This window comes from Tachyglossus aculeatus, chromosome 1, assembly GCF_015852505.1.
Source record: "Tachyglossus aculeatus isolate mTacAcu1 chromosome 1, mTacAcu1.pri, whole genome shotgun sequence".
Taxonomy (NCBI): Eukaryota; Metazoa; Chordata; class Mammalia; order Monotremata; family Tachyglossidae; genus Tachyglossus; species Tachyglossus aculeatus.
The window spans coordinates 97,263,232-97,289,775 of NC_052066.1; the positions used below are offsets into that span (position 1 = coordinate 97,263,232).

The 26,544-nt window shown below is 47.3% G+C and overlaps 1 protein-coding gene across 1 annotated transcript in view; it reads right to left on the minus strand.

The window, feature by feature from the left end:
• Positions 1 to 1,347: 1,347 nt before the first annotated feature.
• Positions 1,348 to 26,544, minus strand: part of PCOLCE2 (procollagen C-endopeptidase enhancer 2) — a 66,576-nt gene continuing 41,379 nt past the window's right edge. Inside the window, exons 7-9 of the mRNA XM_038746690.1 lie at positions 21,382 to 21,465; positions 12,186 to 12,353; positions 1,348 to 2,208 (exon numbers count right to left, since the gene is read on the minus strand). Of these exons, the coding sequence (XP_038602618.1) occupies positions 2,078 to 2,208; positions 12,186 to 12,353; positions 21,382 to 21,465 (383 nt within the window). The 3' untranslated portion in view covers positions 1,348 to 2,077. The remainder of the gene's footprint in view (positions 2,209 to 12,185; positions 12,354 to 21,381; positions 21,466 to 26,544) is intronic.

A 26,544-nucleotide genomic window follows, 5' to 3' on the forward strand; every position in this document is an offset into this window, starting at 1 on the left:
TACTTCATTCTGCTTCCTGAACCATTTTTCTACAAAAACGTTCAGTCCATGTTCTCTTACTCCTCAAGTGAGACTGGGAGCTCGTTGTGGGCAGGGAATGTGTCTGTTTATTGTTGTATCGTACTCTCCCAAGTGCTCAGTCCAGCGCTCTACCCACAGTAAGCGCTCAGTAAATACAATTGAATGAATGAATGACTACCTATCTACTCCAGTGCTTAGTACGGTGCCTGGCGCGTACCGCTTAACAAATGCAACAATGATTACCATTGTTAGGTGATTCTTTTCAGGTCTGCACGGTCTCAGAGACTTGGGGGGTGAAATGGAATTGGAAAGGACCACTGGAGACCATCCAGTCCAGCCTCCTGCCTCCGACTGAGCCTCAGCATCAGACTTCCCCTGTGGTCTCCCAGCCAGGACCTGGCCTCGCCTACCTTCCTTCCGAGAACAAACTCGTTGAGCAAAGTATGTACCTTCAGACTGAACACACTGCGATTAGATTTCCACTGCCTAATATCCCTGGGGGTGAGAACGTAATTCTGATGCATTAGATGCATATATATGTATATATGTTTGTGCATATTTATTACTCTATTTTACTTGTACATATCTATTCTATTTATTTTATTTTGTTAATATGTTTGGTTTTGTTCTCTGTCTCCCCCTTCTAGCCTGTGAGCCCGCTGTTGGGTAGGGACTGTCTCTATATGTTGCCACCTTGTACTTCCCAAGCGCTTAGTACAGTGCTCTGCACACCAGTAAGCGCTCAATAAATACGATTGATTGATTGATTAGCTAGTTTCACCACGGGCATTCATTCATTCATTGTCGTATTTGTTGAGCGCTTACTGCGTGCAGAGCGCTGTACTTACACCAGCTTCTGAACAGAACAGGACCTTGTCCGAAGTATATCAGTTCATTCATTCTTGTTGAGCGTTTACTGTGTGCAGAGCACTGTACTAAGCGCTTAATTCCACCCAATTTCAACAAAACACCCACCCCCAACCCCGCCACTGCCAAGTGGGTCTTGAACCCAAGGTCCGTAGGGACTGACAGATCTCCAGAGGAAAGCGGGCTGCGAGCTAAAGCCAGTTAACTGATGTAGCCTCAGTCCCAATGGCCCACGTAGAGGCTGAGGAGAGAAGAGGGGAAATTTATTAGCGCCCAGCCCACCTCGAAGTGGCCCTGTTACTGTGAGCATTGGAAGATAAAAGGGTTTGCCTCTAATTTCATGCTCTGAGCAGCGGTGGTTACAGTGTTTGAAATATCATCATCATCAATCGTATTTATTGAGCGCTTACTGTGTGCAGAGCACTGTACTAAGCGCTTGGGAAGTACAAGTTGGCAACATATAGAGACAGTCCCTACAAATATCAAAGTCAAAAAGAACGATTAGAAGAAAAAGATAGAATTGAAATCCACCTACCCCAGTAAAACAGTCTAATGCCATTTCAGCAAATTCTCATGCGATCTGAGCTATTCCAAACTAGGAATGTCTGCTATGGAAGCCCTTAACCAAATCAAAGTCTGATTTCTATCTATTTTTAGCAGACCTCTTCTTGCGGAGCTAGTCTAATGACTGCTACCCAACAATGTCCTAAGATATTTTATTAAGCATCGCTAAAAATGCAGGCGCTGGGTAACAACGTTCTGAGCAACTGCTGAAAGTTGAAAGTGAAACTCAGTATAAATATTGCACTTAGAAATTTTCCTTTTTACATCTTCACACAACTCATTCCTTAAAGAAATCCTTTTCCAGAGATGTATAAATTAACAGTTTCCAAGCAGCCGGGCGTGGTGTGCGGCCTTTGCGGATGATAACTGCAGTAGATCGCGTGGCTTATCGGGGAGAGCTCTTGGCTCCCGGGATGCCCTCTGGGTAAATAGCAGCGATAGACGCTTCCGTCGTGGCGAACGGCCCCATATACGTTGCCAACTTGTACTTCCCAAGCGCTTAGTACAGTGCTCTGCACACAGTAAGCGCTCAATAAATACGATTGATGATGATCTCGTCAGATCGCCCGACGGGCCACTCAGCTGGTGACTTCTACAGAGTGTGGTGCTTTGGGGGAGTTCGCCTTCAACACTGCTTGGTATTCAAGGCGTTCAGGAGCTTCTGATTCTTCGTCTTGAAATTCACGATGAAGCTGGTTGGCAAAACTTTACCTCGGCCCTCTTCGTCCACCTGGCCCATGATAATGTAATTCAGGCCTGTCGGGGAAGTAGGGAGACACATCAATGGATGGGTTTTTTTTTTTTTTTCTACCCAGAAATTAATTCATCCGTTAATTCCGGGTTGAGTAGAGAGGCGATTCCCTGTGTCGGAGCCACTGAAATTTGACCAGACCCTCCCCACCCAACCCCATAGGGATTCTGTTCTGTGTTGGCAACGGAGAGAAGCTGAACTGCCTAGTGGAAGAAGCCCAGATCTGGTTCATGGATTCCAATCCCGACTCTACCCCGGGCCTGCTGGGTGACCCTGGGCAAGTCACTTCACTTCTCCATGCCTCATCATCTGCAATTTTTTTTTTTAATGGGGTTTAAGTGCTACTCTGTGCTAGGCACTGTAAGTAAATCAGGCTGGACACCGACCCTATCCCATGTAGGGCTCACAGTCTTGATCCCCATTTTGCAGATGAGGAAACGGAGGCACGGAGAAGTTAAGTGACTTACCCAAGGTCACCCAGCAGACCTCGGCAGGGCTGGGATTAGAACCCAGGTCCTTCAGACTCCCGGGCCCGTGCTCTAACCATTAGGACACGCTGTTCTCCCTCCTCCTTAGACTGTGAGCCCCATGTGGGGCAGGGATGGTATCCCGCCTGATTAGCTTGTATCAAACCGAGCTCGCTCAGTACAGAGTAAACACTGAACAAATACCACAGTTATCATTATTATCATCTATTGAATCCAGCATGCTCAGTATGGAGTAAGTGCTTACATACTACAGTTATCATTATAACACTTAAATACCACAATTATCGTTAGATCATCCTTCTGGGGAGGCCGTAGGGGCTCTGTCTTTGGTCACCTCTGCTGGATAATAATACTACTAGTAATTGTTAAGTGCTTACTATGTGCCAAGCACTGCTCTAAACGCTGGGATAATAGTAATAATGATGGTATTTGTTAAGCGCTTACTATGTTCTAAGCGCTAGATAGATACAAGGTGATCAGGTTGTCCCACGTGGGGCTCACGGTCTTAAGCCCCATTTTACAGATGAGGGAACTGAGGCCCAGAGAAGTGAAGTGACTTGCCCAAAGTCACACAGCCGACAAGTGGCAGAGTAGGGATTAGAACCCACGACCTGATCCAGCAATGGGGTGTTTTGAGCACCTGCTGTATTCAGAGAACCACACCAGGCTTTTGGGAAGGGGGTCCCGGAGGTACAACACACACTCCCTGCCCTCAAGGAGCTTAACTAACAATCTAATAAGAAAACAGGCTGTTACAACCCATCTACATTTAGGGGGGAAAACAACTGGCAATAACAGAAATGTGGGGAAAGATAGGGAAGTGCCTCCACTTGGATCGACGTATCTACCAACTGTTAGGCCCGGCACGGGTGAGTTTTTACTTTTAGCAGATCAATCAATCAATCAATCAATCATATTTATTGAGCGCTTATTATGTGCAGAGCACTGTACTAAGCGCTTGGGAAGTACAAATTGGCAACACATAGAGGCAGTCCCTACCCAACAGTGGGCTCACAGTCTAAAAGGGGGAGACAGAGAACAGAACCAAACATACCAACAAAATAAAATAAATAGGATAGAAATGTACAAGTAAAATAAATAAATAAATAAATAAATAGAGTAATAAATATGTACAACCATATATACATATATACAGGTAAGATTGGAAGATCGCCTTCCAATCGCTAGCCAAGCTAGGAATGGAGTGGACAGGCCTCTGCTTGACTCTCCCTCCCATAGTCAAGACTGGTAGAGGACTGGAAACTCCAGGTGTGACCCTGAGAGGGGCACTTATGTACATAATTATACATTATTTATACTATTATTATATTTATTTATATTTATTTGTATATACTATTATTATATTATTATACTATTATTTATTCACGTCTGCCTCCCCCTGTAGACTGTTGGCTTCTTGCAGGCAGAAATCGTGCCTCAGTTGTATTTATCGTGTTTGGAGCACTGTACTAAGTGCTTGGGGAGGACGATATAACAGAGTTGGTAGACACATTCCGTGCCCACAACCAACTTATCTGTAGGACGAGTGTACTGGTACTCACCCAAGCATTAGTACAGTGCTCTGCACATACACTAAGAGCTCAATAAATACCACTGATTGATCAATTGCTAGATAAGTGAGTAATTTACAAGAGTACAGGTAATTGCTAAGTACCCAAGTGCTGAGGTGGCCGTAGGGATGACCCCGCCTCGGGGAGAGGGATATGAAGCAGGGGATTCAGAAGGGTTTTGAGGTGGGGAAGATTTGTGGGCTGGGGAATCTGAAGTCGGGGGGACATAAAGAAGGGGGACATAAAGAAGAGCTTGGGCCGAAGCAGCGTGGCTCAGCGGAAAGAGCCCGGGCTTTGGAGTCGGAGGTCGTGGGTTCGAATCCTGGCTCCGCCACGTGTCTGCCGTGTGACTTCGGGCAAGTCACTTGACTTCCCTGTGCCTCAGTTGCCTCATCTGTAAAATGGGGGTGAAGACTGTGAGCCCCACGTGGGACAACCTGATGACCTTGTGTCTATCCCAGCGCTTGGAGCAGTGCTTGGCACATAGTAAGCGCTTAACAAATGCCATCATTATTATTATTATCCAAAATGCTCTGATGACCTTGTATCTATCCCAGTGCTTAGAACGATGCTTGGCACATAGTAAGCGCTTAACAAATGCCATCATTATTATTATTATTATTATCCAAAATGCTTTGAATGCCTGAAGGAATTGTCGCAAAGTTTAGAGAGTCCCTGTCCCTCATGGGGCTCACAGTCTATGTAGGAGGGAGAAATGGGTTTTGAGATCAATCGGTGGTATTTACTGACTGCTTACTGTCTGCAGAGCACTGTACTGAGTTGCTTGCGAGAGTCCAATTCAGCCGAGTTGGTACAACACAACATAAGCTTGTACGGATTTATTACTCTATTTTATTTGTACATGTTTATCCTATTCATTTTGTTGTTGTTGTTGTTAATATGTTTTGTTCTCTGCCTCTCCCTTCTAGACTGTGAGCCCGCTGTTGGGTAGGGACCGTCTCTAGATGTTGCCAACTTGTCCTTCCCAAGCGCTTAGTACAGTGCTCTGCACACAGTAAGCGCTCAATAAATACGATCGAATGAAAAAGAGGGACTTAGGTGAGACAGGGGGGCAGGTAGTCCTAGAATAAAAATCCAATATCCCCGGCCCTAGGAACGGCTCTTGTTCTAAACTGAAGAGGCCGAGGGTCCTGCCAAGGCCTAGATAGGTTTGGCATTACGTGGTCGGGACCCCTGGGCTTCTCACCAAGGGCAAAGCGGGTTGTCAGCGCTTAGAACAGTGCTTGGTACATAGTAAGCGCTTAATACTGTCCTCATGAGGAGCATGAGAAGCAGCGTGGCTCAGTGGAAAGAGCCCGGGCTTTGGAGTCAGAGGTCATGGGTTCAAACCCCGGCTCCGCCGATTGTCAGCTGTGTGACTTTGGGCAAGTCACTTAACTTCTCTTCATCTGTAAAACAGGGATTAAGACTGGGAGCCCCCCGTGGGACAACCTGATCACCTTGCAACCTCCCCAGCGCTTAGAACAGTGTTTTGCACATAGTAAGCGCTTAATAAATGCCATTATTATTATTATTATTATCATCATCATCACCCCCTCCTTGGTTCAGCCTCTCCCTGTGCACTAGGATGACTGGCCCCTTTTGGAACATCTCTGTATTATAAATTAATGCCTGCCTCCCCCCTCTCGACTGTAAATTCGTCGTGGGCAGGGAATGTGCCTTTTGATACTGTTGTATAGTGCTCTCCCAAGTTTTTAGTGCACATAGTAAGTGCTCAACAAAATCCACTGCTTGCTCTGGGCGGATGTTTTAGGGGCCGGGAGGCGGAAATATGAGTTTGGAATTGCTACCTGCAGAGAGAACAGGGAAGAGGCCAAAGGGGGACGAGGAAGCCATCGCAGTTAGCGTGAGAGCTGGTCAGGCCCCTCGGGGTCCACCGGCCATACCACCCCCCAGGTGACCCGATCAGGTCCATTGATTGGATGGTGGATGGTGGAACCACTGTTCGGTAGGGACCGTCTCTATATGTTGCCAACTTGTACTTCCCAAGTGCTTAGTACACTGCTCTGCACACAGTAAGCGCTCCATAAATACGATTGATTGATTGATTTGGTTCTGCTCCCAAGGTGGGCCAAACTGACCTTTGCCCCCCATCCACTTTGGCGGGATCTGTCCGGACTCTAAAGTCGGTGGACAGCAGGGAACGTATCTACCAACTGTTAGGTTGAACTCTCCCATGTGATTCATACATTCATTCATTCAATCGTATTTATTATTTTATATATATATATATATTATTTATATATATATATTATTTTATTTTGTTAGTATGTTTGGTTTTGTTCTCTGTCTTCCCCTTTTGGACTGTAAGCCCACTGTTGGGTAGGGACTGTCTCTATATGTTGCCAATTTGTACTTCCCAAGCGCTCAGTACAGTGCTCTGCACATAGTAAGCGCTCAATAAATACGATTGATGATGATGATTTATTAATAATTACGGTATTTGTTAAGTGCTTGCTATGTGCCAAGCGCTGTTCGAAGCGCTGGGGTCGATACAAGGTGATCAGGCTGTCCCCCATGGGGCTCACTGTCTTCATCCCCGTTTTACAGATGAGGTAACAGGCATAGAGAAGTTAAGTGGCTTGCCCAAGGTCACCCAGCAGACAAGTGGCAGAGCTGGGATTAGACCCCACATCCTTTGGCTTCCAAGCCCGTGCTCTTTCCACCAAGCCACGCTGCTTCTCTGAGTGCTTACTATTTGCAAAGGACTGTACTAAGCGCTTGGGAGTACGGTGCTCTGTACGTAATAAGCGCTCAATAAATACCATTGATTGAGCAGTCATTCATTTTACTCACTTCTTCCAGGTCGTTCTCCCATCTGTGCCCCCAACCAGGGCCCTGAGGGGAGGGAGGGAGTCCCCTGAGGATGCCACTTGTCCACTGTGTGACCTTGGGCAAGTCACTTAGCTTCTCTGTGCCTCAGTTACCTCATCTGTAAAATGGGGATGAAGACTGTGAGCCCCATGTGGGACACGGATTGTGTCCAACCGGATAACCATGTATCTCCTCCAGTGCTTAGAAAAGTGCTTGGCACATAGTAAGTGCTTAAATATCATTATTATTATTAAACTGAAGAGTGATTCTCAAGGCAGAGAAAGCAGCGTGGCTCCGTGGAAACAGCATGGTCTTGGGAGTCAGAGGTCATGGGTTCTAATCCCAGCTCCGCCATATGTCTGCTGTGTGACCTTGGGCAAGTCACTTAACTTCTCTGAGCCTCAGTTACCTCATCTGTAAAGTGGGGATTAAGACTGTGAGCCCAATGTGGGACAACCTGATCGTCTTGTATCCCCCCCAGCACTTAGAACAATGCTTTGCACATAATAAGCACTTAAATGCCATTATTATTATTATTATTAATAATGCAGGACTGTCTCCAGAGACCTGCCGTGTGAGCTCTTGGCTCTACTGTGTATTTCTGGATTCCTTGCTTGAAACGGAGCAGTTATATCTTTTTGACCTTCCATGACTACCGCTGGTCAGCGCCGCGTCCTTGTTTACTTTTTAATTGCTGGTTTCTGTGGAACCTCAGCTGCATCATTTTCCCGAAGACGCCTCACACCAACACTCGAGAATGCCAGGCATGTGGAAAGCTTTTACGTATCACTATGTCGGTGACAGGGAGGACGCTGCCCCATCCATCTGGCTATCCAATGCCGCGGGGCCCAGGCTCCCTGGAAAATCAGTCGGGAAATGCCTTCCACCACCACAGACTAACTTGGAGAACACATGGGAAGCAGCGAGGCTAGGGAATAGAGACTGACTGAGCCCCCTTTTTCCTTTCCTCCTCCCCATCTCCTGTATATATATTTGTACAGATTTATCACTCTATTTTTCTTGTACATATTTACTATTCTATTTATCTTGTTAATGATGTGCATCTAGCTTTAATTCTGTTTGTTCTGACGATTTTGACACCTGCCTACGTGTTTTGTACATGTTTGATAATAATAATGATAAATAATAATAACATTTAAAATAAATAGTAATGATGGCATTTGTTAAGCACTCGCTATGTGTGAAGCACTGTTCTAAGTGCTGGGGGGGGAATACAAGGTGATCGGGTTGTCCCACGTGGGGCTTACAGTCTTAATCCCCGTTTTACAGATGAGGTAGCTGAGGCTCAGAGAAGTTGTGACTTGCATTTGTTAAGCGCTATGGGCAGGGCACCGTACTAAGTGCCGGAGTAAATACAAGCAAATCGGGTTGGATACAGTCCCTGTGCCACATGGGGCTCGTAGTCTCAATCCCCATTTTCCAGATGAGGTAACTGAGGCTCAGAGAAGTGAAGTGACTTGCCCAAGGTCACACAGCAGGCAAGTGGCGGAGCCGGGATTAGAACTCACGACCTTCTGACTCGCAGGCCCGAGCTCTAGCCACTATGCCACGCTGCTTCTCAGGATATAGCACAGGCCTGGGAATCCAGAGGACCTGGGTTATAATCCTAGCTCCACGACACCTGCTGTGTGACACTGGGCCGGTCATTTAACTTCTCTGTGCTTCAGTTTCCTCATCTGTAAAATGGGGATTAAGACTGTGAGCCCTATATAGGTCACGGGCTGTGTCTAACCTCATTAGCTTGTATCTACCCCAGCACTCAGTACAGTGCCCAGCATGTAGTAAGCACTTAAGAAATACCATTAAACCAAAAAAAAAAAGGACCTGGGGCATCGACTCCTCCCGTTGTTCGCCCAGCCGAGGACTCAGTCCCCAAACCATGGCATGGCAACAGGATGCTTGGAAGAACTGTATGATGGCCGCCCTCCTGGGTAACCTTACTTAAATTATCCTCCAGGAGCCTAGCATGGGCCTCTAGGCCAAGACTGATGATCAGTGATTGAAATTGGGTAGGGTTCATCAATCAATCGATCGATCGTATTTATTGAGCACTTACTGTGTGCAGAGCACTGGGCTAAGCGCTTGGGAAGCACAAGTTGGCAACACATAGAGACGGTCCCTACCCAACAGTGGGCTCACAGTCTAGAAGGGGGAGACGGAGAACAAAACCAAACATATTAACAAAATAAAATAAATAGAATAGATATGTATATATGTTTGTACATATTTATTACTCTATCTTGTACATATCTATTCTATTTATTTTATTTTGGTAGTATGTTTGGTTTTGTTCTCTGTCTCCCCCTTTTAGACTGAGCCCACTGTTGGGTAGGGACTGTCTCTATATGTTACCAACTTGTACTTCCCGAGTGCTTAGTACAGTGCTCTGCACACAGTAAGCGCTCAATAAATCCTATTGATTGATTGATTGATTGATATGTACAAATAAAATAGAGTAATAAATATGTGCAAACATATATACATATATACAGGTGCTGTGGGGAAGGGAAGGAGGTAAGGCAGGGGGGATGGAGAGGGGGTGGAGTTTATTATTGATAATAATAATAATAATAATAATAATTGTGGTATTTGTTAAGTGTTTACTATGTGCCAGGCACCTTACTAAGTGCAGGGGTGGAATACAACCAAATCAACCCACTGTTGGGTAGGGACCATCTCTATATGTTGCCAACTTGTACTTCCCAAGTGCTTAGTCCAGTGCTCTGCACACAATAAGCGCTCAATAAATATGATTGAATGAATGAATGAATGAAGTTGGACACAGTCTGAATCCCCATTTTCCAGATGAGGTAACTGAGGCTCAGAGAAGTGAAGTGACTTGCCCAAGGTCACACAGCAGACAGTGGCAGAGCCGTGTTTAGAACCCTCTAATTCCTCTGACTCCCAGGCTGTGTTCGTGGTAAGGAGCAAAATGCAGAATTAATGATGGTATTAAGCGCTTACTATGTGCAAAGTACTGTTCCAAGCGCTGGATAGATACAAGGTTATCAGGTTGTCCCACGTGGGGCTCATAGTCTTAATCCCCATTTTACAGATGAGGGAACCGAGGCCCAGAGAAGTGAAGTGACTTGCCGAAAGTCACCCAGCTGACAATCGGCAGGGTCGGGATTTGAACCCGTGACCTCTGACTCCAAAGCCCAGGCTCTTTCCACTGAGCCACGCTGCTTCTCTGAAGCCTGCAGAAGCCTGAGTTTGGCAGAAAATTAGGCTTGTTTGAAGTTATGCTTTTAGTGGAGCTCAAAACTTCTGCCCCACCCCTGGCACACTGTCCCAAGCCCTGTGGTAGTTGGGGACGGCCCTCCATTGTCCGGTGGACGCTGGCTGAGAAAGACGCCTTTGCGTGGGGAAGCCGAGCCCAGGGCTTGGGATAAGCTAGCTCTCTTCCTCCCTTCAAGGCCCTACTGAGAGCTCACCTCCTCCAGGAGGCCTTCCCAGACTGAGCCCCTTCCTTCCTCTCCCCCTCGTCCCCCTCTCCATCCCACCACCTTACCTCCTTCCCTTCCCCACAGCACTTGTATATATGTATATATGTTTGTACCTATTTATTACTCTATTTATTTTACTTGTACACATCTATTCTATTTATTTTGTTAGCATGTTTGGTTTTGTTCTCTGTCTCCCCCTTTTAGACTGTGAGCCCAAGCGCTTAGTACAGTGCTCTGCACATAGTAAGCGCTCAATAAATACGATTGATTGATTGATTGATTGATTGTGAGCCCACTGTTGGGTAGGGACTGTCTCTATATGTTGCCAACTTGAACTTCCTTCCTTCCTCTCCCCCTCGTCTCCCTCTCCATCCCCCCCATCTTACCTCCTTCCCTTCCCCACAGCACCTGTATATATATATACATATATATATATATGTTTGTACATATTTATTACTCTATTTTACTTGTTTATTTATTTTGTTAGTATGTTAGTATACACAGCACCTGTATATATATATACATATATATATATATATATGTTTGTACATATTTATTACTCTATTTTACTTGTTTATTTATTTTGTTAGTATGTTTGGTTTTGTTCTCTGTCTCCCCCTTTTAGACTGTGAGCCCACTGTTGGGCAGGGACCATCTCTATATGTTGCCAACTTGTACTTCCCAAGCGCTTAGTACAGTGCTCTGCATACAGTAAGCGCTCAATAAATACAATTGATTGATTGATTGATTGAAAGTGTGAGCAGAGACCTCCTATAAGCTCTGACTGCTCAATGAAAGGGTTTTACCAGTCCCCCAGGTGTGGACATTGAGGCCATGGCTAGGGAATAGAGACTGACTGAACCCCCAGACTGAGCCCCCTTTTTCCTTTCCTCCTCCCTATCCCCTGTATGTATGTTTGTACAGATTTATCACTCTATTTATTTTACTTGTACGTATTTACTATTCTATTTATCTTGTTAATGATGTGCATTAACAAGCACATCACATCACAGAGAAGCAGCATGGCTCAGTGGAAAAAGCACGGGCTTTGGAGTCAGAGGTCATGGGTTCAACTCCCAGCTGCACCACTTGTCAACTGTGTGACTTTGGGCAAGTCACTTAACTTCTCTGGGCCTCAGTTCCCTCATCTGTAAAATGGGGATGAAGACTGTGAGCCCCACGTGGGACAACCTGATGACCTTGTAAATTCCCCAGCGCTTAGAACAGTGCTCTGCACATAGTAAGCGCTTAATAAATGCCATTATTATTATTATTATTATTATTATTATCTAGCTTTAATTCTATTTGTTCTGACGATTTTGACACCTGTCTACACGTTTTGTTGTCTGTCTCCCCCTTCAAGACTGTGAGCCCGTTGCTGGGTAGGGACCGTCTCTAGATGTTGCCAACTCGTACTTCCCAAGTGCTCAGTACAGTGCTCTGCACACAGTAAGCGCTCAATAAATACGACTGAGTGAATGAATAGAGGGCTGCCGCCGGTGGGTACGGGGAGAGCGGGGCCGGCCCTGGTCAGCCGACTTCCCTCAGGCCCCACGCTTCCCGGGGAAGGCCCCCGGCCGTTGCCCCGCTGGCACCCCGGCCGGGTCGCTTGGCCACTCACCTCTCCGGAGGAGGGGGCACTGCTTACAGACCACGACGAGCTTGGCGCTCATATTCTTGCCCGCCTGCTGGATGGCCAGGTTCCCCGCTTTGTGCACGTTAATGATCGACACGGTCACTTGCAGGCTGCTCCCTCGTGGGATTGTGGAGATCACGGTTCCCGCCAGCACTAAAGGAAGACAGGCTGAGTTTAAGGCCTTTTGAACTCATTTCCTTCGAAGCTTCAGATGGACACCAGTGACGTTAGAGACGCTCTTCATCTTTCCGCCTAACTTTCCCACCTCTTTTGCCAACATCCTGTCCGAGAAGCCCACTTCCTTGGTGGCATTCTTGACGTGTCGCTATCTTTTATCCTTCACATTCAGCCTGTCACTGAGTCCTGCCAGTTCTTTATCCGCCAGGCCCTTCCCACTCAAATGGCCATCCCTCTGGTTCAAACGCTCCTCGACTCCCGATCACATTACTGTATCAGCCTCCTCACTGGTCTCCCTGCCTCCAACCTTTCTCCCTTTTTCAGTCCTTACTTCGCTCTACAGTCTGGACCTTCTTCCTAAAATGTCATTCTGCTCAACTCTCTCTCCTCCTCAAAAATAGCCAGTGCCTAACCATTTCCTTCTGCATTCTATTTATTTTATTTTGTTAGTATGTTTGGTTTTGTTCTCTGTCTCCCCCTTTTAGACTGTGAGCCCACTGATGGGTAGGGATTGTCTCTATTTGTTGCCAACTTGTGCTTCCCAAGCACTTAGTACAGTGCTCTGCACACAGTAAGCGCTCAATAAATACGATTGATTGATTGATTGATCCCAGAAAAAGTATTTATTCACTTGTCCATCCTTCTATTTTCTTTTCCCTCCTAATTGTAAATCATTTTGTGTCTGTCTCCTCCTGTTAGATTATAAGATTCACAAGGACAGAAATCTTGTTTTTAACCTCTATTATACTATCCCAAGCACCTCGTAGTGCTTTGCACACAGTAAGTGCTCAAATATTACCAATTGATTAATCTAACCTGTTTCCACCTTGGTCTGGTATAGCAGGGCATAGTGGCAAGAGCCCGGACTTGGGAGTCAGAGGACGTGGGTTCTAATCCTGCCTCTGCCATTTGTCCGCTGTGTGACCTTGGGCAAGCCACTTAACTTCTCTGTGCCTCAGCTACCTCGTCTGGAAAATGGGGATTAAGACGGTGAGCCCCACATGGGACAACCTGATCACCTTGTATCTACCCCAGTGCTTAGAACAGTGCTTGGCACATAGTAAGCGCTTAACAAATACCATTATTATTAGCCAATCACTCCAAAAGCCACTGTGGCCAGCGGATTAGAGGTTTTTTGAAGATTGGCCAGATCAATTGCTCACTAAGTAAGCTAGGTAAGTAAGTAAGCTCCTTGTGGGATGGGAACATATCTACCAACTCTGTTGTATTGCACTCTCCCAAGTACAGTGCTCTGCACACAGTAAGCGCTCAATAAATACGATTGATGATGACCACTGGGTTTAATTTTACACTGTGTTGTCTTTGGGCTCAGTGTTGCTCCTGCACCCAGAATCAGTCAGGGACCTGGGAGCGGCAGTGGGGGAAGATAAATTTACATACTGTTTTCCCAAGAAGGGGCCATTCAATTTCCCATCCAGTGATTCCCAGATCGTGATGCGGATCCCAGAGGGGTAAATAAGAATTTATGTCAGGGCTGAGTCCAGCTTAGAGGGGCTGTTTACCCTAAAGGGAAATCTCAGAGAAAGGTTCAGGAAGCGGATAGGTGATGGATAGTCTTTTCCAGGTCTACGCAGAGAGTTTCCTCGTTGAAACTGGGGAAATCTGTGGCCAGTCCAAACCTGAGCTTTCTCTCCCTGCTTCTCACCTGCTCCCATTTTCTGTCTGATGTTTTTGCTCCGGTTCTCGATCCTCAATCCATCGATGGTATTTATTAAGCACTTACTGTGTGCGCAGCACCATACTAACCATCCAAACTGCTACCAGTTAATACAATCACTCATCCTAACCCACCTGGATTATCTCATCAGCCTCCTTGCTGACCTCCCAGCCTCCTGTCTCTCCCTACTCCAGTTCATACTTCACTCTGCTGCCCAGATCATTTTTCTACAAAAACGTTCAGGACATGTTTCCCCACTCCTCAAAAAACTCCAGTGGCTGCCCATCCACCTCCTTATCAAACAAAAATTCCTGATAATTGGCTTTAAAGCAGTCATCACCTTGCCCTCACTCTCCTCACTACTCTCCTAATACAACCCAGCCCATACACTTCACTCCTCTAATGCCAGTCTTCTCACTGTGCTTCAGTAACATCTATCTCGCTGCCGACTCCTCGCCCACGTCCTGCCTCTGGTCTGGAATGCCCTACCTCCTCAAATCCAACAGACAATGACCCCCTCTTCAAAGACTTATTGAAGGCACACCTCCTCCAAGAGGCCTTCCCTGACTAAGCCCCCCACTTTTCTCTTCTCCCACTCCCTTCTGCATTGCCCTGACTTGCTCCATTTGTTCTTCCCCGCTCCCAGCCCTACAGCACATATGTACATATCTGTAATTTATTGTGATTTTATTAATGTCTGTCTCTCCCCTCCACAAGACTGTCAGCTCATTGTGGGCATGGAATGTGCCTGTTTACTGTTGTATTGAGAAGCAGCGTGGCTCAGTGGAAAGAGCACGGGCTTTGGAGTCAAAGGTCATGGGTTCACATTCCGGCCCCGCCAGTTGTCAGCTGTGTGACTTTGGTCAAGTCACTTCTCTGTGCTTCAGTTCCCTCATCTGTAAAATGGGGATTAAGACTGTGAGCCCCCCGTGGGGCAACCTGATCACCTTGTATCCCCCCAGCACTTAGAACAGTGCTTTGCACATAGTAGGCACTTAACAAATACCATTATTATTATTATTGTACTCTCCCAAGCACTTAGTACAGAGCTCTGCACACAGTAAATGCTCAATATGACTGAATGAATACTAAGCACTTGGCAGATTAGAGTATAACAGAGTTGGTAGACTCATTCCCTGTCCACAACGAGGCGACCGTCTAGTGTCTCCTCCATTTCTCTCAGCTCCCTGGAGCCCCCTCTCTCAGCTGTAGCCTCTCTGAGCCCCCTGGGTCCCTCCGTATGGCTTTAGCAGCCTCCTCAGCTCTTCCTGTTGAGGAGTGCCGCCATCATACTCTTAATTCCCCATCCTCTCTGCCACTGCCATCGGTGACCTTGTGGTCATTCGCTGTGCCTGTGGAAGAGGCAGAACCTCTCCGGAAGGCAGAGAGGCCCTAGATAATGGTGGCTGAGGTTCCCCACACGGAAGACTAAAGCGGCTGACACAGTTTCGCAGCGTAAGAGAGCGTGGGTAATTGGCACGTGGCCATAGATGAGGCCAAGTTGACTGAGTCCCCCTTTCCCTCTTGGAGCTAGCCTAATAGGCTCTGATGACCTGCCCCAGCTCTTGGTTTTATGTCCTACAGAGGGGCAACTTACTATGCTGGGCTCGCGGAGGGACGGGGGGTTGCCGCCACGGGATTTCTCATCAGATTGCCCTGCGGGCAATCCCATCAGAAGGCAGCCACCGTGGTCAGATACAGAACGCCCCGGCTGTTGGGCTCAGAAGCATGACAAATGGCCAGTGATTCCAAAATGCCCGTGAGGCCCTGCCTTCCCAACCGAGCAGGGTCGATCTGTTAGGAGGGTTGGACTGGATGAGGTTGACTTCGTGGCCGCTGCGTCTCAACAGCGGTCTAAGGAAGACCAGGCAGTGAAGATCTACTGTGAAGCCAGGCCCTGAGCAGGGCAGGGGGACAAGCTTTGGGGTAGGCTAGCTGGGGCCTGAGAGGGAAGGAATCAGGGCAGCCGGGGAAAGGGTTCTTCAGGGCTAGGAGAGGAACGCTGCTCCCTAATAGGCTCAAAGGGAAGACTCAATCAATAGTATGTATTGAGCGCTTACCGTGTACTGAGCACTGTACTAATAACTTGGGAGAGGACACACAACAGAGCTGGCAGACACGTTCCCTGCCCACAAGGACCTTACGGTTTAGAGGGGGAGACAGATATTAAAATATATTACACGTATATGCCTAGGCGCTGTGGGGCTGACGGTGGCATGACTATGAAGGTGAGTGCTGAAAGAGAACAGAGCCAATCACCCAAGCAACACAAAAGGTAGAGGAAGTTGGGGAAACGAGGCCTGGAGTTAGGGAAGGCCTCTTGGAGATGTGATTTTTCGTAAGGCTTTGAAGGAAGGGAAGAGTGGTGATCTAGCTGACTGTGAGCCCACTGTTGGGTAGGGACTGTCTCTATATGTTGCCAACTTGTACTTCCCAAGCTCTTAGTACAGTGCTCTGCACACAGTAAGCGCTCAATAAATACGATTGATTGATTGATTGATTGAAGGGGGAGGGAGTTCCACGACAGAGGGAGGTAAGAAGTCAACGGCAAGATGAGGGTACGGTGAGTAGGCTGGCATTGGCATTTAGGAGAAGCAGCATGGCTCACTGGAAAGAGCACGGGCTTGGAAGTCAAAGGTCATGGGTTCTAATCCCGGCTCTGCCACTTGTCAGCTGTGTGACTTTGGGCAAGCCACTTCACTTCTCCGTGCCTCAGTTCCCTCCTCTGTAAAATGGGGATTAAGACTGAGAGGCCCACATGGGACAACCTGATTACCTTGTATCTACCCCAGTGCTTAGAACAGTGCATGGCACATAGTAAGCGCTTAACAAATACCATCATTAATTAATTAATTGGAGGAGCAAAGTCTGTGGGCTGGGTTGGAGCTGGAAATCAACAAGGTAAGAGAAGGGGCGGGCGAGAGCTGATCGAGTGCTTTAAAGCCAATGGTACGGAGTTTCTGTTTGAAGCATAGGTGGATGGGCAACCACTGGAGGTTCTTGAGTAGTGGGGAAACATGGACTGTGTTAGTGTTTTTTAGAGAAATGATCCAGACAGCAGATTGAAGTAGGGACTGGAGTGGGGAGAGTCAGGAGACAGGGAGGTCAGCAGGGAGACTGATGCAATAATCAAGGTGGGATATGATCAGTGCTTGGATCAGCATGGTGGCATTGTGGATGGAGAGAAAAGGGTGGACTTTAGCAGCCTTGTAAAGGTAGAACTGATAGGATTTGGTGACACTGAGTATGTAGCTTGAATGAGAGAGATGAGTTGAGGACCATGCCATGGATAATGATGTCTGCGGTTCTGGGAAAGAAACGGGGAGGACAGGCTTTGGTTGTGAAGCTAAGCAGTTCTGTTTTGGGCATGTTTACTTTGAGATCCCAGTAGGATATCCAAGTAGAGATGTCCTGAAGCCAGGAGAAGATGTGAGACAGCAGAGAAGGGCAGAGGTCAGGGCTGGCAAGCTAGATTTGAGAATCATCCACGTACAGAAGGGGGTTGAAACCGTGGGAGCACACGAGTTCTCTAAGTGTAGGAGTAGATGGAGAAAAGAAGGGGAACCAGACCTGAATCTTGAGGGATGCTCACAGTTAAGGAATGGGAGACAAAGGAGGAAACTGCAAAAGAGATTGAAGCGTGATCAGAGGGACAGGAGGTGAATCAGAGGAGGAGAGTGAGAGTGAAGCCAAGGTTGGATAATGCTTCAAGGAGAAGGGGGTAGTCCACATTACCGAAGGCAGTTGAGGCAGTTGTGTTGCCAAATTGTACTTCCCAAGCGCTTAGTACAGTGCTCTGCACACAGTAAGCGCTCAATGAATACGACTGAATGAATGAATGAGAGGTTGAGGATTAGGATGGCCATTGGATTTGGCAAGAAAGAAGTCATAGATAAGCACAGAGAAGCAGGGTTGCCTAATGGATAGAGCACAGAACTGGGAATCAATCAATCAATCAATCAATCATATTTATTGAGCGTTTACTATGTGCAGAGCACTGTACTAAGCGCTTGGGAAGTACAAATTGGCAACATATAGAGACAGTCCCTACCCAACATTGGGCTCACAGTCTAAAAGGGGGAGACAGAGAAAAAAAAAACCAAACATACTAACAAAATAAAATAAATAGAATAGATATGTACAAGTAAAATAAATAAATAGAGTAATGTGTACAAACATATATACATATATACAGGTGCTGTGGGGAAGAGAAGGAGGTAAGATGGGGGGATGGAGAGGGGGACGAGGGGGAGAGGAAGGAAGGGGCTCAGTCTGGGAAGGCCTCCTGGAGGAGGTGAGCTCTCAGCAGGGCCTTGAAGGGAGGAAGAGAGCTAGCTTGGCTGATGGGCAGAGGGAGGGCATCCCAGGACCAGGGGAATCAGAAGGTTCTAATCTTGGCTCTGTCACTTGTCTGCTTTGTGACCTGGGGCAAGTCATTTAAATTCTCTGTGCCTTGGTTCCCTCATCTGTAAAATGGAGATGAAGACTGTGAGCCCTATGTGGGACAGAGACTGTAACCAACCTGATTAACGTGGATTTACCTCAGCATTTAGTACAGTGATTGGCACATAGTAAATGCTTAACAAGTACCACTGGGAAAAAAAAAAGCTTTAGAGAGGGCTGGTTCTGAGGAGTGAAGAGGGTGGAAGCCAGATTGGAGGGGAATCGAGATAATTGCAGGAGTGGAAGTGGAGACTGGGTATACAAAACTCAGTGATTTTGGAGAGAAATAGTATGAGGCAGATGGAGAGTTAACTGGAGGGATCCAGGGGGTGAAGGGCGAGTTTTTTTTTAGGATAGGGGAGACATGGGCATGTTTGAAAGCAGGGGAGAAAAAGCCACGAGAAAGTGAATGTTTAAGATGGTGGCTGGGGTGGGGAAGAAGGGAAGAGGCAAGTGTTTTGATAAGGTGCCATTCCTTCATCTTACCTCTCCCTGCAGCCCGGCCTGAATACAAATACAGAACAACTGTACTATATAACAAGTATGATGCCCTGGTGACACTGGCCAGGTTCTTAACCTGGTCAAGGGTTCGAATTCCGGCTCCTCCACTTGTCTACTGTGTGACCTTGGGCAAGCCACTTAACTTCTCTGTGCCTCAGTTACCTCATCTGTAAAATGGGGATGAAGACTGTGAGCCCCACGTGGGACAAACTGATCACCTTGTATCCCCCTCAGAACAGTGCTTTGCACATAGTGCTTAACAAATGCTATTATTATTATTATTATTATTAACATATCAACAGCTGTCAGCCTTCACATCAACCCATCCCTCTGTTTACTCCTAAACCTTCACCTCTTCACTCTCAAGGACCCAAGGACCCAGCTCCATCCTGGGGCAGATTCCCTTCATTTTTGACCTGTTCCTGACCCAGTGACTGCTCCTCATCATCATCACTGAAACCTGGCTCTCCCCAGATGAACCTGTCTCCCTTGCCACTCTCAAGAGGGGGGCCTCTTTTTCTCCCACTCCCTCAGACTCACTGGGAAAGGAAGGAAGCCAACTCCTCTTCCTTCTCTCCCCTTCCACCTCCCCCACCTCTCTTTTTTCCTTCCTTTGAAGCCCATATCATTTGCCTCTATCACCTCCTCCAGTTACCAGTTACAGCCATCTACCACCCCACATCCAAATTCCTAAATCATTTTGATCCTTTTCTCACATTCCCTCTCACTTTCTCCATCCCTTCATTATCCATGTGGAAGTCCCCTATGACTCCTACTGTTCACCTCCTCTCCTAAATTCCACTGACCTCCTTTTCCACGCCCCCTCACACACTCACTAACTTGGGTTCATAACTGAGCTCATCAATTCTAGTCACTGTACAAACTCTATCCTCACCAACTTGAGAAATCCCTCTATCCCACCAAAACCTCCTCACCTGCCTTCTCTCCTACACCTCCCCCCTCCTACAAATCTGTGCTGTTCCCTCAGAGAGACCTCTGATCTTTTGACCTGAACCAATTTTCTAAAGTCATCATGCCCCATTTAGTCTCTACGCCTAAGCTACTTTCCCTTGATGTATAAATTGATGCTCTTGAGACTTCCCTCTCTAGTGAACTCTCAACTCAATTTCCTTTCCTTTCTTCAAAGAGATGGGGTGGGAGGCAAAAGAAGAGGGAGGAAATCTCCTCTTGAAATACTGTTGGAAAGGATGGGAGAGCATCCTACCCCCTCTAGACTGTAAGCTTGTTATGGGCAGAGAAAGTGTCTACTAACTCTGTTATGCTGTAGTCTCCAAATTGCTTTAGTATAATACTCTGCACACAGTAAATGCGATACTCAATAAATGCGATTGATTGAGAGTAGAAGAGGGGGCAGGACAGGGGAGATTTTAGGGAGGTCACGCATGATGGTTTCAATTTTATTGACAAAGTACGTGACCAGGTCATTAAGGGCAAGGATGGAGAAATATTGTTGCTGGACAGAGGAGGGGACAGAGTTAAAACCAGGTTTGTGAGGTGGACTCAGCACAAGGCCCAGGATTGGAAAAATCCAAACCACATTTGCCAGGCACACTGTTTCCTTTGAGACGCACTTCATGTCAGACAGCAAGTCCTAGCTAATAATAATAATAATAATAATGGCATTTATTAAGCACTTACTACGTGCAAAGCACTGTTCTAAGCGCTGGGAGGTTACAAGGTGATCAGGTTGTCCCAAGGGGGGCTCACAGTCTTAATCCCCGTTTTACAGATGAGGTAACTGAGGCACAGAGAAGTGAAGTGACTTGCCCAAAGTCACATAGCTGACAATTGGCGGAGCCGGGATGTGAACCCATGACCTCTGACTCCAAAGCCCATGCCCTTTCCAGTAGGCCATGCTGCTTCTAGGCAGCGTGGCTCAGTGGAAAGAGTACTTAGTACTTAAGAGTGTGCTTAACTTAGTACTAAAGAGTGTGCTTAACACTTAAGAGTGTTAAGCACATAGTAAGCGCTTAACAAATGCCAACATCATTATTTATTTATTTATCTTCCAGTTACATGGTTAGAACAGCAGCCCTTGAATAATGGCACTCCTGCTTCAACCCCTCCATCCATCTGTCCGGCCGTCTGTCTGTCTGCGTAGGTCTGGGGCTCCCAAGGAGCCCCGGGAAACTTGGAGGAACTAAGAACTGGCTAGAAATCTTTTTCCATCATGATATGACCTGCCCAGCCTCCCCCTGGACTTCCCCTCCACTGACCCCACCGGACCACCCATCCATGGCTCTCTCCAAGCCCCTTTCTCTTGTCACGCATGAATGATTCCCCCTTGGCCATGTAGTGTACCGTCGCTCTGGGAGACTCAGGCGCCGCCCTGTGCCCCAAAACACCATGCCATTTCCTTACCAAAATTACTGGAACAGTAATTGCTCTCCAGGGTCCCTCGGCGCCTGCACTTCTGTTGACAAAGGGGCACGGTAGGCTTCAAACCTGTTTTTGAGAAGGAAGCTGTTAATTAAGATGGGTGACTGCAGCTGAAACAGTTAAGGCTCGATGTTCGCCTCCTCCCAGGTGCCCTCCCGAGGAGTGGCCCTTGGGCCGGGCCCACCACAGGTCCACCAACTGCCCGAACCCGGCGGCTCTCGGGATGCATGCCTCCCCTGAGTCTCTGTCTACTGGAGGATCGGGGTGCCGTGCTTTGCCCCCAGCCCTGCAGACCCTGAGGGCCCCCCTGGCAGCCTGGATTTCCGAGGCTGGCATCCGCTCCCCTCTGAAATATTGTGATGGCACCACAGATGGCACCGACCACCCCCTCCCTCCAAACCAGGGTTGGGGACCGGACACATGGCCGCTCCCGCTACCCAAGCTCCTGGGCCAGCAGTCGTCCACATTTGGCCTAGCTCTGAGGGCAGCTGGAGCCCCGGAGTGGCTTTTGAGCCCTGGGCCAGGGAAAGGCCCTCAGGGCTCAATAATTCCCCCTCCACTTTTTTTTAGATGGCATTGCTTAAGCGTTTGCTACGTGCCAGGCACTGCAGTAAGTGCTGGGGTAGATACGAGCTAACCAGGTTGGACACAGTCTGTGGCCCACACAGGGCTCACAGTCAAAATCCCCATTATACAGATGAGGTAACTGAGGCAAAGAGAAGTGACTCACCCGGGGTCATAGAGCAGGCAAGTGGCAGAGCCAGGATTAGAACCCAGACCCTATGACTCCCAGGCCTGTGCTCTTTCCACTAGGCTATGCCACTTTTCACTTGAGTCCCCTCATCCCCCTCTCCATCCCCCCCGTCTTACCTCCTTCCCTTCCCCACAGCACCTGTATATATGTATATATGTTTGTACATATTTATTACTCTATTTATTTTACTTGTATATATCTATTCTATTTATTTTATTTTGTTAATGTGTTTGGTTTTGTTCTCTGTCTCCCCCTTCTAGACTGTGAGCCCACTGTTGGGTAGGGACTGTCTCTATATGTTGCCAACTTGTACTTCCCAAGCGCTTAGTCCAGTGCTCTGCACACAGTAAGCGCTCAGTAAATACGATTGATTGATTGATTCCAGGCTGGGAGTCCTGGGAGGAACTGGGACCCACCAAATAACCCAAATTATGGCTGGGATTGGCCCCGTGGTGCTTGCCCCATCCCTCCTTCCTCTCCCGCCCTCCGCAAGCCAGGGCAGTACAGTCCCAACTTCCCAGTCCATCCTGGACCTCCAAGGTCGCAGCCCCTCGCAGCAACCCACACATTGAGGGGTGGCAGGCACCCAATCCTCACACGGACTATCAATCAATCAATCGTATTTATTGAGCGCTTACTGTGTGCAGAGCACTGTACTAAGCGCTTGGGAAGTCCAAGTGGGCAACATCTAGAGACGGTCCCTACCCAACAGCGGGCTCACAGTCTAGAAGGGGGAGACAGACAACAAGACAAAACATATTAACAAAATAAAATAAAATAAAACGGACTACTGGGCAACTGGCCCAGGGAGAACAGGAGTCAGCCCCTCAGGCAGTATCAGAAAGGCCCTTAAGAAGCACCAGCCCGCCTCTGGCCCTCAGGCTATCCAGCCCGGGATTGTCTCCAACTGGGAAACAGGAAGCTTACAAAAATCATGCACTGGCTGCCGTCCTGGACACCCATTCTCCTGGCTAAGTTAGGGCTTAGTACAGTGCTCTGCACACAGTAAGCGCTCAATAAATACGATTGAATGAATTGAATGAACTCAACACTCCTAACTTTCCCTCAGACACAGCACGGCCTGCTCATTTAAGATTACCTCCAGTTACCTCTGGAACCTGCACATAGTGGGGGCTTCACAACTGCCTGCAAAAACGAATTCCACTGCTCACGCCCCATAGCTGGAAGACATTTTTCCTGTTGTTGGCGCTGGACCAGCCACTGTCCAACTCGAACTCCAAAGGGGGTCCCTACATCCTGGCACTGCGGGGGTTTAGGGTACAACAATCCTGGGTTCATACTCTCTGCCCCCTCCACCCTTCCTGGGTTTGTCTACCTTATTCCAATTTCAGTCCCTCAAGGATATTTTCCTTCAGCTGTCCACTTTGCAACTCTATAAGTTTGCCTTCAATTCAGCTGTGACTCAACTCCCTCTTGAATTCTTCATGGTCTTTTTATAACCAACTTGAACTGTGCTGGAGAAGTGTTCCTTATCATCATCATCAATCGTATTTATTGAGCGCTTACTGAGTGCAGAGCACTGTACTACGCGCTTGGGAAGTACAAGTTGGCAACATATAGAGACAGTACCTACCCAACAGTGAGCTCACAGTATAAAAGGGGGAGACAGAGAACAAAACCAAACATACTAACAAAATAAAATAAATAGAATAGATATGTACAAGTAAAATAAATAGAGTAACAAATATGTACAAACATATATACATATATACAGGTGCAGTGGGGAAGGGAAGGAGGTAAGATGGGGGGGATGGAGAGGGGGGCGAGGGGGAGAGGAAGGAAGGCGCTCAGTCTGGGAAGGCCTCTGCCACTTTCTTCCGCGCTTCCAATACATGTTCCACTCTACATCATTTTCAGGGTCTCCTTCTTGATCCTTCACTATTGCCATTTTCACTTTTGCTTTCTAATCTGATGAGATGGCTCTTTTAAGGAGCATCATAATCACTGCCCGCCCCACCCCACTGGGGCAGAGTTATAGTTATGCCTCAGTATGTATGATTCACTTTGTAGGACTTGGTCTCCCTGGGCAGAGATGATTTTTAACGCCAAAACCCGTGGTCTAAGCTTCTACATGTTGAGAAGTTGGAAGAGATTATTTCTTGGTGGTTGGTCACCTATTCAATATGGATCTGAGAGATTTCGCATCTCGCTTCTCTAGGACACCGACCCGGTTGTTGTTCTTGGTATATTTTGCTCACGACTGTTATTGCTACATTGTACTCTCCCAAGCGCTTAGTACAGTGCTCTGCCCACAGTAAGCACTCAATAAACAAGATTGAGTCAATGAATGAATCACGATAAGCAAGCTGTTGGCCTTGACGGAAGGGTTGAATATGCTCTTCGTTCCCGTCACTGTCCTCCAAACTTGCCACTGATAACACTGGCAATCACTCTATTTCTATCCCAGGACAATATGAAAGTTCTCTTATATCTCAGTGTGTGGTTACTTCTTCTGAAATGCATCTTTCACTTTCTTGTAAAGACTCCTCCTGTCTCCTTGTCCACTGCCTGTTGCATTTGGATTACATTTAACTTGAGCATGGATACTTATAGAAATGGGCATCGCTCTTTCCCAATGTCACTAGCCACCCTTCTTGCCAATAAATCTCCGGCCTCCAGTTCTGGCTCTGCTCTTCCGTTTTCCCCAGGGTTGGCTGACTGAGGCTGGTCCCCGCGGCTGGTTTCCTGGATAAGTCTGTCATGGGCCGGGCCTAGCCCTTTGGACAGTTTCAGTCCAAACTCCCCTCTTAGAGCCACCCTGGGGCTCCTGCCCTCCACGCACTTTATGCACCAACACAGTTCTACCAAAGAGCAGCTGCAGGAGCTGATGCCCTGGCCACGCGCTGATTCTGTGCACCCTCCACGAGCCCTTTGTGTCGATCGATTGTATTTATTGAGCACTTAGTGTGTGCTTGGGGGACTACAATAGACTTGGTAGGCATGAGCCCGACCCACAAGGAGCTTACAGTCTTTCCTAAAAAACACCCTCTCTCAGCCCCATCTCCCTCCTACCATTTATCTTCAAACTTGTTGAGAGTTATTTACGCCTACTGTCTCCTCTTCCCCTCCTCCAGTTCTCTCCATGATACCCTCCAATCTGGCTTCCACCCTCGGCTTCATTCGGCAGAAACGGCCCTCTCTAAGGTTACCAGTGACCTACTTCTCACCAAATCTGACAGCCTCCTAGACCTCTCAGGGGACTTAGACACTGTTAACCTCCCCCTTCTCCTTGAAACGTTATCCAGCCTTGGCTTCGCTGACCTACATCTCCAGCCCCAGCCTCTCTCCTTCCCTGCAATCTCACGTTTCCTCCTGCCTTCAGGACATCTCTACCCGGACAACCCACTGACACCTCATATTAAACCTGTCCAAACCTGAGCTCCTTATCTTCCCACCCAAACCCTGTCCTACCCGTCTTTCCCACAATTGTAGACACTACCATTGTCCTTCCTATCTCACGAGCACATAACCCTGACTCATCTCTCGTTCCACCCACATATTCAACCTGTCTCCAAATCCGGCCAGCTCTACCTTCACAACATTGCTAAAACCCACATTTTCCTTTTCATCGAAACTTACCACACTGATTCAAGCACCTATCCTATCCTGCCTTGACTGCCTCCTTGCTGGCCTCCTGTTTCTCTCAGCTCCAGCCCATACTTAATTCTGCTACATGGATCATTTATCAATAGAAACATTCAGTCCATGTCTCCCCACTCCTCAAGAATCTCCAATGGCTGCCCATCCATTTCTGCATCAAACATAAACTCCTCCCCATCACTTTTAAGGCACTCAATCCGCTCAACCCATCCTACCCCACTGATCTCTCTACCTCAACCCAGTCCACACACTCCACTCCTGTAGCACCAGTCTACTTACTGGGCCCTGATCTAATCTATCCCACCCCACTGCCCCCTTTCCCAGGTCCTCCCCCAAGCCTGGAACTCCCCCCATCCTAAATCTACACCAGACCACTACTCTCTCCACCCTCAAAGTATCATTAAAGTCACATCTGCATCATCTATGCACCTCAATCTGTGAGTTTTGGACACTTGATATTCTCCCCAACCCCACGGCACTTATGAACATATCTTTAAATTATATGTAATCAATCAATCAATCAATCAACCGTATTTATTGAGTGCTTACTATGTGCAGAGCACTGTACTAAGCGCTTGGGAAGTACAAATTGGCAACATATAGAGACAGTCCCTACCCAACAGTGGGCTCACAGTCTAAAAGGGGGAGACAGAGAACAAAACCAAACATACTAACAAAATAAAATAAATAGAATAGATATGTACAAATAAAATAGATAAATAAATAGAGTAAAAAATATGTACAAACATATATACATATAAACTATTCAC